We start from the raw sequence: 11,816 nt of genomic DNA, 5'->3' as shown, positions 1-11,816 counted from the left end.
AGAGCAGAACAAATAGTCCTGGCCACGTTGTCCTGCCAGGCTGGCTTTGCTTCAGCGCAGTCTTCGTTTGCTTGGGAATGGGACAAAACCTCTTTCCCTCTGTAGCTGGGCTTCTGGGAATGTGGTTCTTGAGTTTAGTGGGCATGAGCTTCACCCAGGGAGCCTGTACGAAACATTTATTCTTAGCCCCACCTGTACTGATTCGAATTTAGAAGGCTCGAGGTGAAACTCAAGAGTGTGCATGTGGAGACACAGCTCCCCCACTCCCACACACCCAGATGCCAATGCGGGTGGGCCACACTCCTGGAGGCTGCGGGGGCGGGGTGGGAGGGTGGGGGGCTGGCCAGGGAGAGAAGGGTTTTGCCCCCAGCCCAAGGCAGGGCTGGGCCCTGAGGCTGGATGGTTTCCACAGAGAGGCCTCAGACATCTGCTCCTGGCCAAGCCCAGAGGCAGGCCAAAAAGGAGATAACAGCTAATCCAACCTTAACATGCACTGTGGGGGCCTTTTCTGGATTGAAAAGAACAAACAAATCCTAGATAGACCAAAAAAAAGAAGAGTAAAATGTGTGGAAAACTCAAGGTCAGTGGAAAACTCAAGGTCAGCGGAGATGCCCAGGGCTTCATTTCAGGCACAGACCCTGAGGGTCAGCCAGCTGGGTGAACTAGCTCTGGTTCGCCAGCTGCAGACCCCCTGAGCCCCCCACCCCAACCCAACCCCACAGAGCTACCTGACATTTTCTTCACTTCAGTTTTCTCACTGTAACTCACACATGCTGTAAGGTTGAACAAAGACATTTATTTGTAAAACAAATTCGCAATGGAGGAGAGACTATCCACTGACGGTGAACCGCTGATCATTCAGAGGCCACATGCATGCGTTAAGAAAGCCAAGAGAACCCCCGACAGTGGTGCTGCTGAAGACACCTGGGAGTTACCAATCCTGCCAACAGAAAAGCAAAATGTCCTTTCCGCTCGAGAGCATGGAGGTACCAAGGTGTCCCGTGAGAAGGCAGTGTGGTCTGACATCCACGATGAAGTGGTCAGGGGACAACTGAGGGAGACTTTCTTTACTCTGTGTGGCTTGCCCCTGGGTAAAAGCTTAAGTGGTCCTCCACCGTCCAGCAGGAGGGGCAGTGTCAAATCCCCGGGCCTTCTCACATGCCCATCCTTATGCTCTGAATAATCTGAAAGATAGCTGAAAGAGGAAAAGGAGACAGACAGCTCAGATACCAGACAGCACACAGCTGGAAACCCAACCCCACAGGGCCCTGCTTCTGCTGCTCCCTGGGCCCTTGACATGTTAGCACACAGCTGATTAGATATTTCCTAACAAGGAGTTAAGTTAACAAGAGGTCAGTGAACTTCTTTAAAAAAGCAGCCTTGCTCTGTCTGCTGATGGATGCCTCAGGGATTTATAGATAGTTTTGCTAATTCCTCCAGGAGTGAAGGCCAGAAATCCCTTAGGCACTGTGAGGTTTGGCCCCCTTCCCCAGCACTGATCTGCTGCAGCTGGGGAGCGGGGTCCAGGGCTTTCATGCAGACCACTGCACTCATTTCACAGGTCAGTGAGGCCACATGTTCAAAATGACAGGGACCTGGGAAACCAGCAGCTCCTGAGCTGGGAAGAAAGGCCAGGTGCTTGTGAGACAGGGACCGTGGGTGTAGTGAGAGTAGGGTGAGGGCCTCCAGGAAAAGCAAGGCAGGATATTTGCAGTCAGAGCAATGTAACTACACGCAAGGAAACCCCCTACCAAAACTCTGTTAAACATTCAGCTCTGGAGTTATTCTTCAGTGAGATCAGTTGGTGAACCCCAGATAAAGAGTAGTACATGTTTATTTTATGCTAATCATTTATAATCACGTGTAAGATTCACTTTAACATGCTAAAAGGCCAAGGCCTATGTGCTGTCTTTCCTCCTTCGGAAGTGCTTTTACAAACTGGGCAAACTAATTTAGCATGCAAGGCCAGCCATAGCACAGAAACAGGCGAGAAGGATTCCACCTTAAAGATAAGATTGCACTTAACTTACTCTTTAGCAAACAATGCCTCAGCCCACCTTGGGGGCTGAGCAGGTGGCCTTGTTTCATATGCCCCCAGACCAAGATGCTGGTATCTCAGGGAGAAATTAACAGAGCAGGAGGTTACTTGTATCAAGTTAATTGTAAATACCTGGGACCACTTAAGTCCACACCCCTAAGCTTTTTTTTCACATTCTTCGAAATGTCTTCAACTGCCTATAAAATCCCCTAGACAACCCACCACTGTGGACTCTTTTGTCCCCTCCTGGTATGAGTTGAGAGCTCCGTCCTTTCACTTCATCTCTAAATAAAAGCCTGTACGTTGCTCTCCTACCTTGAGTGTTTGTGAAGCTCATTTTTCGGCTTCTTACACAAGAACCCCGGCATCACTTGCAGGCAGGTGCATGATGCCCGGTCTCTGGATGCCGATAACCTTCCATGCAAGGGGACCTTTGGCCTCCTGTAACTTTCTGAATGGTGGCTCTCTGTCATCTGGAGCAACACTGACCCATTCAGGGCTCAGTCTTCACTAAAGGGACCTCTTCCGGATACACCCAGTGCGGGGAGCCTCTAAGTCCACAGAGAGTTCCTGGAACCCTAGTTTATTTTGGTAAGAACTGGTTATATAGCTCCCCACCTGGCTCTAGCTATTGGGTTTAAATGTGTCCCAGGAAAGGAAGGCCCCAACTTCCTTTTTATATACTCTCAGCGGGCGATATTGGTCAATCTCTATGAAGATGATTATAATGATGATAATAGCATCTACTATGTACTGAGTGAACTCCAACTTGAGGGGAGGCTGAGTATCACCTCATTTAATCATGTGTAAAAAGGAAATAAACAGGAATGCAGCTTCCTAAGTGACCACAGTAAAACAGGCTATCCAGAAGCCCCAGGAAATTATCTGACATTTTATCATTTAGCCTTAGTGAGCACATGCTGTGTGCCCGGCATTGTGCCTCGGGGAATCAAAGGTAAGTGACAGGGGGGCCTGGGAAATCTTTCTCGGGCAGCTAGATCTGAAAGGAGGGCAAAGCACCAAGGCGTGGCGTTTTATTTTTTTTCTAAAAATAACTTGCACAAAGGTCATCACTACTTTCCTAAATTGGATATACACCAAACATGATGTAATGTTGATTTTTCATGAATGTTCAGTAAGACCATAATGAAAAATAATTGATAAGACTCCACTGTTACAATATTGTTATGGAGAATGCACATTGTTTGATCTGACACCAAAATAGCTCAGACCGGCTCTATTTCTGGGCTGTCATTTCCATATCTTACTGTTCTTTGGTCTCAATTATTATTATCTTTACTTACATCTGGTGTTCTCCACCAGTCTGCTGTGGGCCCTCTTCTATTTGTAATGGAGTGCAGAGAGCATCAAGAGTCAGGAAAAAGAACTAATGACACTTAACCTGACTGCCTAGAGCAAGAGCCACCCAGTCTTTTCTTGTGTAAATTACCCGAGGCTTCTGAGAAATGCGCTTACCCTAAGTTAGATAACTAGAAGTGGACAACAGCCTGGGAACGCCTGGGGATGTAACCCGTGATAAGTCACATAGACATGCTTGGGTAAGCAAGAGATAACAATTGAAGCCGGCAGGCAACTGGCGAGTTCCCTAAAAAGGTTACAATGTTTCCCATTGGTTACAATATAGAGTGTGTTTTAAACCTATTAGTTGTAGAATTGTGCGAGTGTGTTTTAAACCTATTAGTTGTAGAATTGCGCGGGCTTTGGTGTAACAGCTGTGAAGATCCTATATAATCAGTACCCAAAGTTGCTTCTGGGTCGGCAGCTCGGACTCGGCCTGCGTGTCAGGGGAGGTGCTGTCAACCCCAGCTTGCTGGCTGAATAAAGACTTTGCTTTGATTTTCATCTCCGTGTCTGTGTGTCTTGTTCTTTGGGAAACCCCGTAGTCCTAGACCCTAACATTTGGGGGCTCGTCCAGGATTCGTGCGGCTTCCCTGAGAACAAAGGATGGCTGGAGGCAAGGTCTAATTGTCCGGACGGGGCAGTGTAATTCGAGGGTCACCCCCTCGTGTCTGCATAAATCCATTATAAAGCGGGAGTCGCCAATCCGTGTATGGTTTCGGGTTAGTGACCCCAAGTGAGAGAGTCCGGGTTGGTAGTCCCGGCCCCCGGGTTAGTGACCCTGGGTGAAGTCCAGGTGACTAATCCTGGCCCTATGGTCTGAGTGACTTGGCCTTAGGAAAGCAAGTCCAATCGGCAGGAACCTGGCGCCCGAGGAGGAAAGGATCGAGCTCGTCACCCTGCAGCAGACCGAGTGGACGCCTTTAGGGAGAATCACGAGAGTTTTTGAGGATCCTGAAAGTGGTGAGGGTGGTGTGCACCACAGTGAAAGAAGGACCAGTCCGAACGAGTGCGATCAGATGTGGTGTGTGTGCTTGGTGTTATCATTGATTGTTTTATTGTGTTTTGGTTTCGGTTTATATTTTTTTTTGCGCTTTTCATTTTAAGTTTCCTTGCTCTAAGGTTCTCCTGATCTGTCCGTTCCTCCTTTCTGCCACTACATCATTCCCCGCGGGCACAGGTAGGGCAATTAAGAGCCATTAGGGCGCCTGCCACTAGAAGACTCCCGTGACAGGATAAGGGGGTCAAGCCGCGAATCCCAGATAAATTCGCGTCCCCCGCAGAAGAAAAACTGTGCAACGACAAGCACCCGTTCACAAGCACATACAACAGTCATCTTGTTTGAAGTGGCATCTTCATCCTTCGCCTTTGTCTCCCTCATATTCTTTTTCTTCTTCTTTCTCACTATGGGTCAGACTCAGGCTACTCCTAAGAGTCTGATCCTTTCCCATTTCCCGAAAGTCAAGGAACAGGCCTTAAATATGAGCCTTGGCATCAAGAAGGGTAAGCTCGACACCTTTTGCTTGGTCGAGTGGCCTTCCTTTGGAGTAGGCTGGCCGACCCAGGGGTCTCTTTCCCTGGACCTTATCGGCAAAGTCAAAACCATTATCTCCCGACCAGACCCTGAGGGCCACCCTGACCAACTCCCCTATATCTTGGTCTGGGAAAATCTAGCCGAGAATCCTCCATCCTGGCTGAGGCCCTTTTTGGTGGGGAAACCTCATACTGACCCACTAAACACCTCCGTCCTAGTTGCTCAGGAAAAATTAAAGCCCTCTGATCGCAGGGCCAGAAATCCTGTGCGCCCGAGTGCGCCGCCTGTCCTCCCCAACAGTTCTCCTCTCTACCCCCTTCTGCCGATTGAGCAGCCACCCCCGTATGCAGAGGAGAGGGGTGAAGCTGCCGGGAGGATAGAAAACGAGGTTGGGGAATCCAGCGGGAACTAGGCGGCTGCAGCTTCCCCAGACTCTTCAGCAGAGGGAGGCAGGAGGCCGGAAAGAGCTTCCCCACACTCCCCCACCCTGGCCCCACGCTAGGCACCAGGTAGAACAGGAGGAATGCAGTTAAGGCCTCGGGGGGCCAGGGAACAAGAAGGGGAGGCTCCCTCCTCCACCTCAGAAGGAGCAGTGCCGGTTCTGCCTGTGCGTGCCATCGGTACAGGCATCGCTCAACAATATCAATACTGGCCCTTTTCATCTAGTGACCTCTATAATTGGAGGACTCAGAACCCTCCCTTCTCAGAGGACCCCAAGTGTCTTATAGGTCTAGTGGAGTCCATTATGTTTACCCATTGTCCCACATGGGACGACTGCCAGCAATTGCTCCGCACTCTCTTCACGACGGAGAAGCGAGAGCGTATCCTCAATGAGGCCAGGAAAAATGTCCTCGGAGAGAATGGAAGACCAACTACCCTCCAGCCCATCATCGACGAGGCGTTCCCACTTACGCGCCCGGATTGGAACTTCGGGACTGCAGAAAGTAGGGAGTGTCTCCAGGTCTACCGCCAGACTCTGATGACCGGTCTCCGGGTGGCCGCCAGATGGCCCACTAACCTGGCTAAGGTGAAAACTATTGTTCAGGGGGAAATGGAAAACCCAGCCGCGTATCTGGAAAGGCTGTTTGATGCTTACAGGCAGTATGCCCCCATAAACCCGGAAGCAGAGGAACATAGATCAGCTGTAGTCCTCTCATTCATCAATCAGGCAGCCCCTGATATCCGGAGAAAACTCCACAAGCGGGAGGACCTGGGGGAGATCTCTGTTAGGGAACTGCTGCAGCAGGCGGAGAAGGTCTTCAATGCTAGGGAAACTCTGGAGGATACAGAGGAAAGGCTGAGGAAAGAGAAATGGGTAATGCAGGAGAAAAATAGGAAGGAAGACAGAGAATTTCAGAAGAGGGAGAACAAGGAGCAGAGGGAGGAGATGGCCAGGATATTCCTGGCCGGGGTGAAGGAGGGCCCTAGGCCACCTCGAGGAACAGGACCCCGCCAATCCCGACTAGGACAAGATTAATGCGCCCTGTGTAAGAGATATGGACATTGGAAGAGGGAGTGCCCCCAAAGGGGGAACAAGGAAGAAGGAACCCTTTTAAGACCCTGCACCTAGGAGAGGAGGATTGATGGGGACAGGGCTCGGTACCCCTCCCTGAGTCCTGGGTAACCCTGTGCATAGAGGGGACTCCCATTGAGTTCATGGTAGATACTGGGGCACAATATTCAGTTCTTAACCAGGCCCACGATCCCCTGAACCCAGGACGCACAAGTGTAGTCCAGGGAGTGACAGGGTCCAAGAAATGTGCCTGGACCACTAGCAGAAAAGTGAACCTAGGAAGGCATCAGGTCTCTCACTCATTTCTGGTCGTACCTGAGAGCCCTGCACCGTTGTTAGGTAGAGACTTACTAACCAAGGTTGGGGCGCGCATTCATTTTGAACCCGAAGAGATAAAAATCATGGACAAAGAAAGGCAGCCCCTATAACCGGCGCATGTGTTAACTCTGTCCCTAGCCGATGAACATCGTCTGTTTCAGGCGGATCAAGAAAAGGGGGGCTGGGGAGAAATGGACTCTTGGTTGCAGAGGTTCCCTTCTGCATGGGCCGAGACCGGAGGAATTGGTCTTGCTAAACACCTACCCCCGGTTGTTGTTCAACTCAAAGCCGCGGCTCTACCCATCTGGGTCTGGCAATATCCAATGCCGGAAGAGGCTAGGAAAGGGATAGCACCCCATATCCATAGACTGTTGGAGACAGGAATCCTTAAAACCTGCCAATCTGCATGGAATATGCCCCTGCTTCCAGTGAGGAAGCCTGGCAGTAGAGATTACACACCAGTGCAGGACTTGCATAAAGTCAATGAGAGGATAGAAGACATCCATCCTACAGTGCCCAACCCTTACACCCTACTCAGCCACCTGCCACCCACGCATGTGCGGTATACTACTCTGGACCTGAAAGATGCCTTCTTTAGTATCCCACTCTCTGAAGTTAGTCAGCCTTTTTTTGCCTCTGAGTGGCAAGAGCCGGAGGGGGAGGGGAAGAAAAGGGCAGCTTACCTGGACTAGACTACCACAGGGCTTCAAGAACTCTCCCACCTTATTCAATGAAGCCCTAAGCCAGGACCTAGAGCCCTTTTGCAGGAGCCACCCCCGTGTGACACTGCTGCAGTATGTGGATGACCTGTTGCTGGCCACGGAAACCCGTGAAGAGTGTGAAGAAGCCACGGGGAACTTGCTGGCTGAACTGGGCGAACTGGGATATCGAGCCAGCGCCAAGAAAGCCCACATCTGTCAGAGTTCAGCAGTCTACTTGGGGTACAAAATATCTAATGGGGCCAGGTGGCTAACGCAGGCCATGAAACAAACTGTCCTGGCTATCCCCGTCCCTTCCTCACCCCAGGGAGTGAGAGAATTTCTTAGCTCAGCCGGGTTTTGCAGGCTCTAGATTCCAGGGTACGCAGAAATAGCCCGACTGCTATATGAAGCGACCAAAGAAGGGCCGGGCTGGCAATAGACTCAGGAACAACAAGAAGCTTTTGACAGACTAAAAGAAGCTCTCCTCCGGGCCCCCGTCCTATCTCTGCCAGACCCAGAAAAACCCTTTATCCTGTTTATAGATGAAAAGAAGGGAGTGGCTAAAGGAGTCCTGGCTCAGCAGCTGGGCCCGTAGAAAAGACCTGTGGCGTATTTGTCCAAGCGGCTAGACCCAGTGGCCTCCGGGTGGCCACCTTGTCTGCGTATCCTAGCAGCTATCGCTCTACTGGTAAAGGAGGCAGACAAGCTGACTTTTGGCCAGAACCTGAGAGTAACAGCCCCACATACTGTAGAGGGGATCCTCAAGCATCCTCCAGGAAAATGGATGACGAATGCAAGACTCACCCACTACCAAGGGCTCCTACTAGATTCTCCACGAATCGCCTTCTCTGACCTGGTAACCCTAAATCCTGCCACCCTTCTGCCAGACCCAGATCTGACGACCCCCATCCATGACTGTAGAGACATCCTTTCTGAAATTATCCAGATGCGAGCAGACCTGAAAGACACACCGTTACCAAACTGTGAGCTAAATTGGTATACAGATGGGAGCAGCTTTGTGCAGGAGGGAGTCAAGAGAGCAGGGGCAGCAGTAGTAACCCACGAAGGGGAAGTTCTCTGGAGCGCAGCTCTGCCCCCTGGCACCTCAGCACAGAAGGCGGAACTTATTGCTCTCACTGAGGCCCTGGAAAGAGCAGAAGGCAAGCGGGCCAACATTTACACAGATAGCAAATATGCCTTTGGCACTGTCCATGTCCACGGTGCCATCTACCGAGAAAGAAGATTGCGTTCCACGAAAGGGAAGGGACTGAGGAATCTGCAAGAAGTCCAAAGACTACTAGCTGCTGTCGAAAAACCCAAAGCGGTAGCAGTTATATATGTACCGGGCCACCAATCAAAGAAGACACCTGAGGCCATCGGCAACAGCCATGCTGATGCGGAAGCTAAGAGGGCAGCCCGCTTGGACTCCCTTGTACTTGCAGCCCTCGAAATATCCATACCTGAACTGCCTGCCTTGCCACCCAAACCTGAGTATTCCCCCCAGGATCTTGAGTGGATTAAGAAACAAGTCTTGGGGAAAGTGTTTGGGGAGGGAAATTGGAGTAGGGACCAAGAAGGTAGATTGATGCTGCCAGAAGCATTGGGGCAGTTCATGCTTGCTAATCTGCATAAGTCCACCCATCTAGGCTGGAAAAAGCTGCTCAGCCTTTTCCAGTCCGTGCAGTTAGTGTTTCCCCACCAGAATGAAGCAGCTCGTCAGATCACGAAAGAATGCAGTAGCTGTGCAATGCTAAGACCAGCCCCAAGAGAGCTGCACCCGGCAGGTACCCTGGAAAGGGGGAGAGCTCCAGGGAAGAATTGGGAAATAGACTTCACTGAAATAAAACCAGGGAAGTATAGATACAAGTATTTGCTAGTTATGGTAGATACTTTCTCTAGGTAGGTAGAAGCCTTTCCAACCAAGCATGAGACTAGCCAGGTAGTAGCAAAAAGATTAATTGGGGAAATCATCCCCAGATATGGGGTCCCTATAGCAATAAGTTCCGATAACGGCCCGGCTTTCGTTAGCAAAATCCTGCAAGGACTAGCCCTAGCTTTGGGAGTAGATTGGAAGTTACATTGTGCTTATAACCCACAAAGCTCTGGGCAGGTAGAAAGAATGAATCAGACCCTGAAGGAGACCCTTTCTAAATTGGTATTGGAGATTGGCGGGGACTGGGTGACCCTCCTTCCCTTAGCCATCTTCCACGCTCGGAACTCCCCCTATGTACATAGTTTAACTCCATTTGAGATAATGTATGGGGCCCCTCCACCCATAACCTGGCGAGTGCAGCTTCCCGGTGCAGAGGACCCGTCCCCTGACTATCTGAATGTGTTGCAAGCTCTTGCTAAAGTGCAGCAGGAAATCTGGCCCCTGATCAGAGCATATTACGAGGGCGGGAAAATTCCGAGCCCGGAACATGGCATAGTCCCAGGAAATATAGTATGGGTCAAAAGACACCAAGTGAAGACTCTCAAGCCCAGGTGGAAAGGACCTTACGTTGTATTGTTTACTACCCCCACTGCTCTCAAAGTTAATAGTATTGCTCCATGAGTGCACCACACCCATGTTTGAATCCTACCTCGTAACGATCCAAAGAACCGAAAAGAAGAGTGGAAGGTACAGCAGCATCCTGTCAATCCCCTAAAACTACACTTAAGCAGAAGATGAAAGAGATCCTGCTAATAAGCTCCTTAGTATAGATCTTCACGGGAGCCACATCTGTGGAGATCAGAGGCACCAACCCCCATCAACCAAGGAACCTGACCTGGATGCTGATTGATAGCGACAATGGGGAAGTCATCAACTCCACACAACACAGTGCGCCAATTGGAACCTGGTGGCCTGACCTGTATTTCTGCTTTCGGCAGATCAACCCCGTTTACCGATCCGTCCCTCCAAATTTGGCTTGCTCCCATGGGTTTTATGCTTGCCCAGGAACAGGTAAAGGAAGGCACTGTGGGTGGGGGCATGACTTCTTTTGTGCCAGCTGGGACTGTGTAACCTCGAACGATGGGGATTGGAGATGGACAGTTACAAAAATCGATTCTGTCAAATTTACTTATGTCAACAAGGGCATCCCTCGTCACCAGCCTATGACCCTTTACAAAACCAAGGCTTGTGACAAAACAGACCAGGATTGGGTAAGAGTTCAATTCACCGAGACGGGCAAAAACACTGAGGTATCGCGCTAGATAAACGGACTAACATAGAGAATGGTGTATTATAAATATAGGGGGCATGCCGGCTCGACCCTCATCATTAAATTAACTGTGTCAACTCCCACTGCCGCCGTAGGTCCCAACCCAGTTATAAATCCCCAGAAACCTTCAATCCAGGACAAGGGCCTGAGCAAAAAGGATGAGAAAATGCCGACCAGAACGCTTGCTCCAGAGCCCACGAGAGGACCGGGTCCATCGACCTCTGGGTTATGGGCCCAGCACACTCCCTCCGGGTTAGATAATCCCATGTGGGAAATGGTGCAGGCAGTAGTAGAGACTCTTAACCACACCACTTCCTCCCTCACCAATCCCTGTTAGCTATGCTACCCAGGTTCACCCCCCTTCTATGAGGCAATCAGGATAAATGGCTCCTACACTATCAACAACTCCCATCCCACTTACTGGGAGAGACCGTGGTACAATCGCTCAAGTCTCAGTCGTTGGTACATGTGTAGGCACAGTCCTGACGACCCAGAGCCAGTTATGCTCCTCCTATAATAACACTATGTGGGAGCAGGGAAAGTAGATTATACCCTCCTCGGGCTGGTGGCTCTGCTCAAAGACAGGCCTCACTCTGACCCTATCCACCTCTGTGTTCAATGCTAACAGTGAGTTTTGTGTGCTGGTGGCCATTCTACCTCGCCTAATGTATCATTCTCATGAATCTCTCCTTTCTTATTGGGAAGAAAGGCCAAGCCCCCACCGGAGCAAGAGGGAAGTTGTTACCGCCCTGACCATTGAGACCCTCTTCTCCCTAGGGATAGCAGGGGCAGGCACTGGGGTCGCAGCCCTTGTGACGTGGGAAAAAGGGCTCACAGCCCTGAGGCTGGCAGTCGACAGGGACCTAGAACAGCTCCGACAGTCAGTATCAAACCTGGAGCAATCCCTCACCTCCTTGTCAGAGGTAGTCCTACAGAACCGAAGAGGCCTGGACCTCTTGTTCTTAAAAGAAGGTGGGCTATGCGCAGCCCTAAAAGAAGAATGCTGTTTCTATGTAGATAAGACAGGTGCAGTAAGAGATTCCTTAGCCAAACTAAAAAAAGATCTTGACAGGCGGCGTAAAGAATATGAAAGCAGCAGCAGAGAAGGCTGGTTTGAGTCTTGGTTCAAGCACAAGCCATGGTTTGCTAC

The 11,816-nt window shown here is 50.4% G+C and overlaps 1 protein-coding gene across 6 annotated transcripts in view; it reads right to left on the bottom strand.

The window, feature by feature from the left end:
* Window positions 1–778: 778 nt before the first annotated feature.
* SERP2 (stress associated endoplasmic reticulum protein family member 2) overlaps window positions 779–11,816 on the bottom strand; it is a 31,674-nt gene continuing 20,636 nt past the window's right edge. For 3 of the 6 annotated variants that reach the window (XR_005056945.2, XR_005056944.2, XR_012121068.1), the window contains one exon: window positions 1,092–1,195. Coding sequence is in view for 2 of the 6 variants with exons in the window: in XM_037002138.2 (XP_036858033.1) it covers window positions 1,155–1,195 (41 nt within the window). In the remaining 4 variants the exon portion in view is untranslated. Of the gene's footprint in view, window positions 1,196–11,816 lie in introns of all 6 variants that reach the window. The other 3 variants (XM_037002138.2, XM_037002136.2, XR_012121069.1) reach the window with 2 other exon arrangements.

The sequence above is a fragment of the Manis javanica genome, chromosome 9 (genome assembly GCF_040802235.1).
Source record: "Manis javanica isolate MJ-LG chromosome 9, MJ_LKY, whole genome shotgun sequence".
NCBI classification, from domain to species: Eukaryota; Metazoa; Chordata; class Mammalia; order Pholidota; family Manidae; genus Manis; species Manis javanica.
This window is presented reverse-complemented; position numbering and strand designations above follow the sequence as displayed.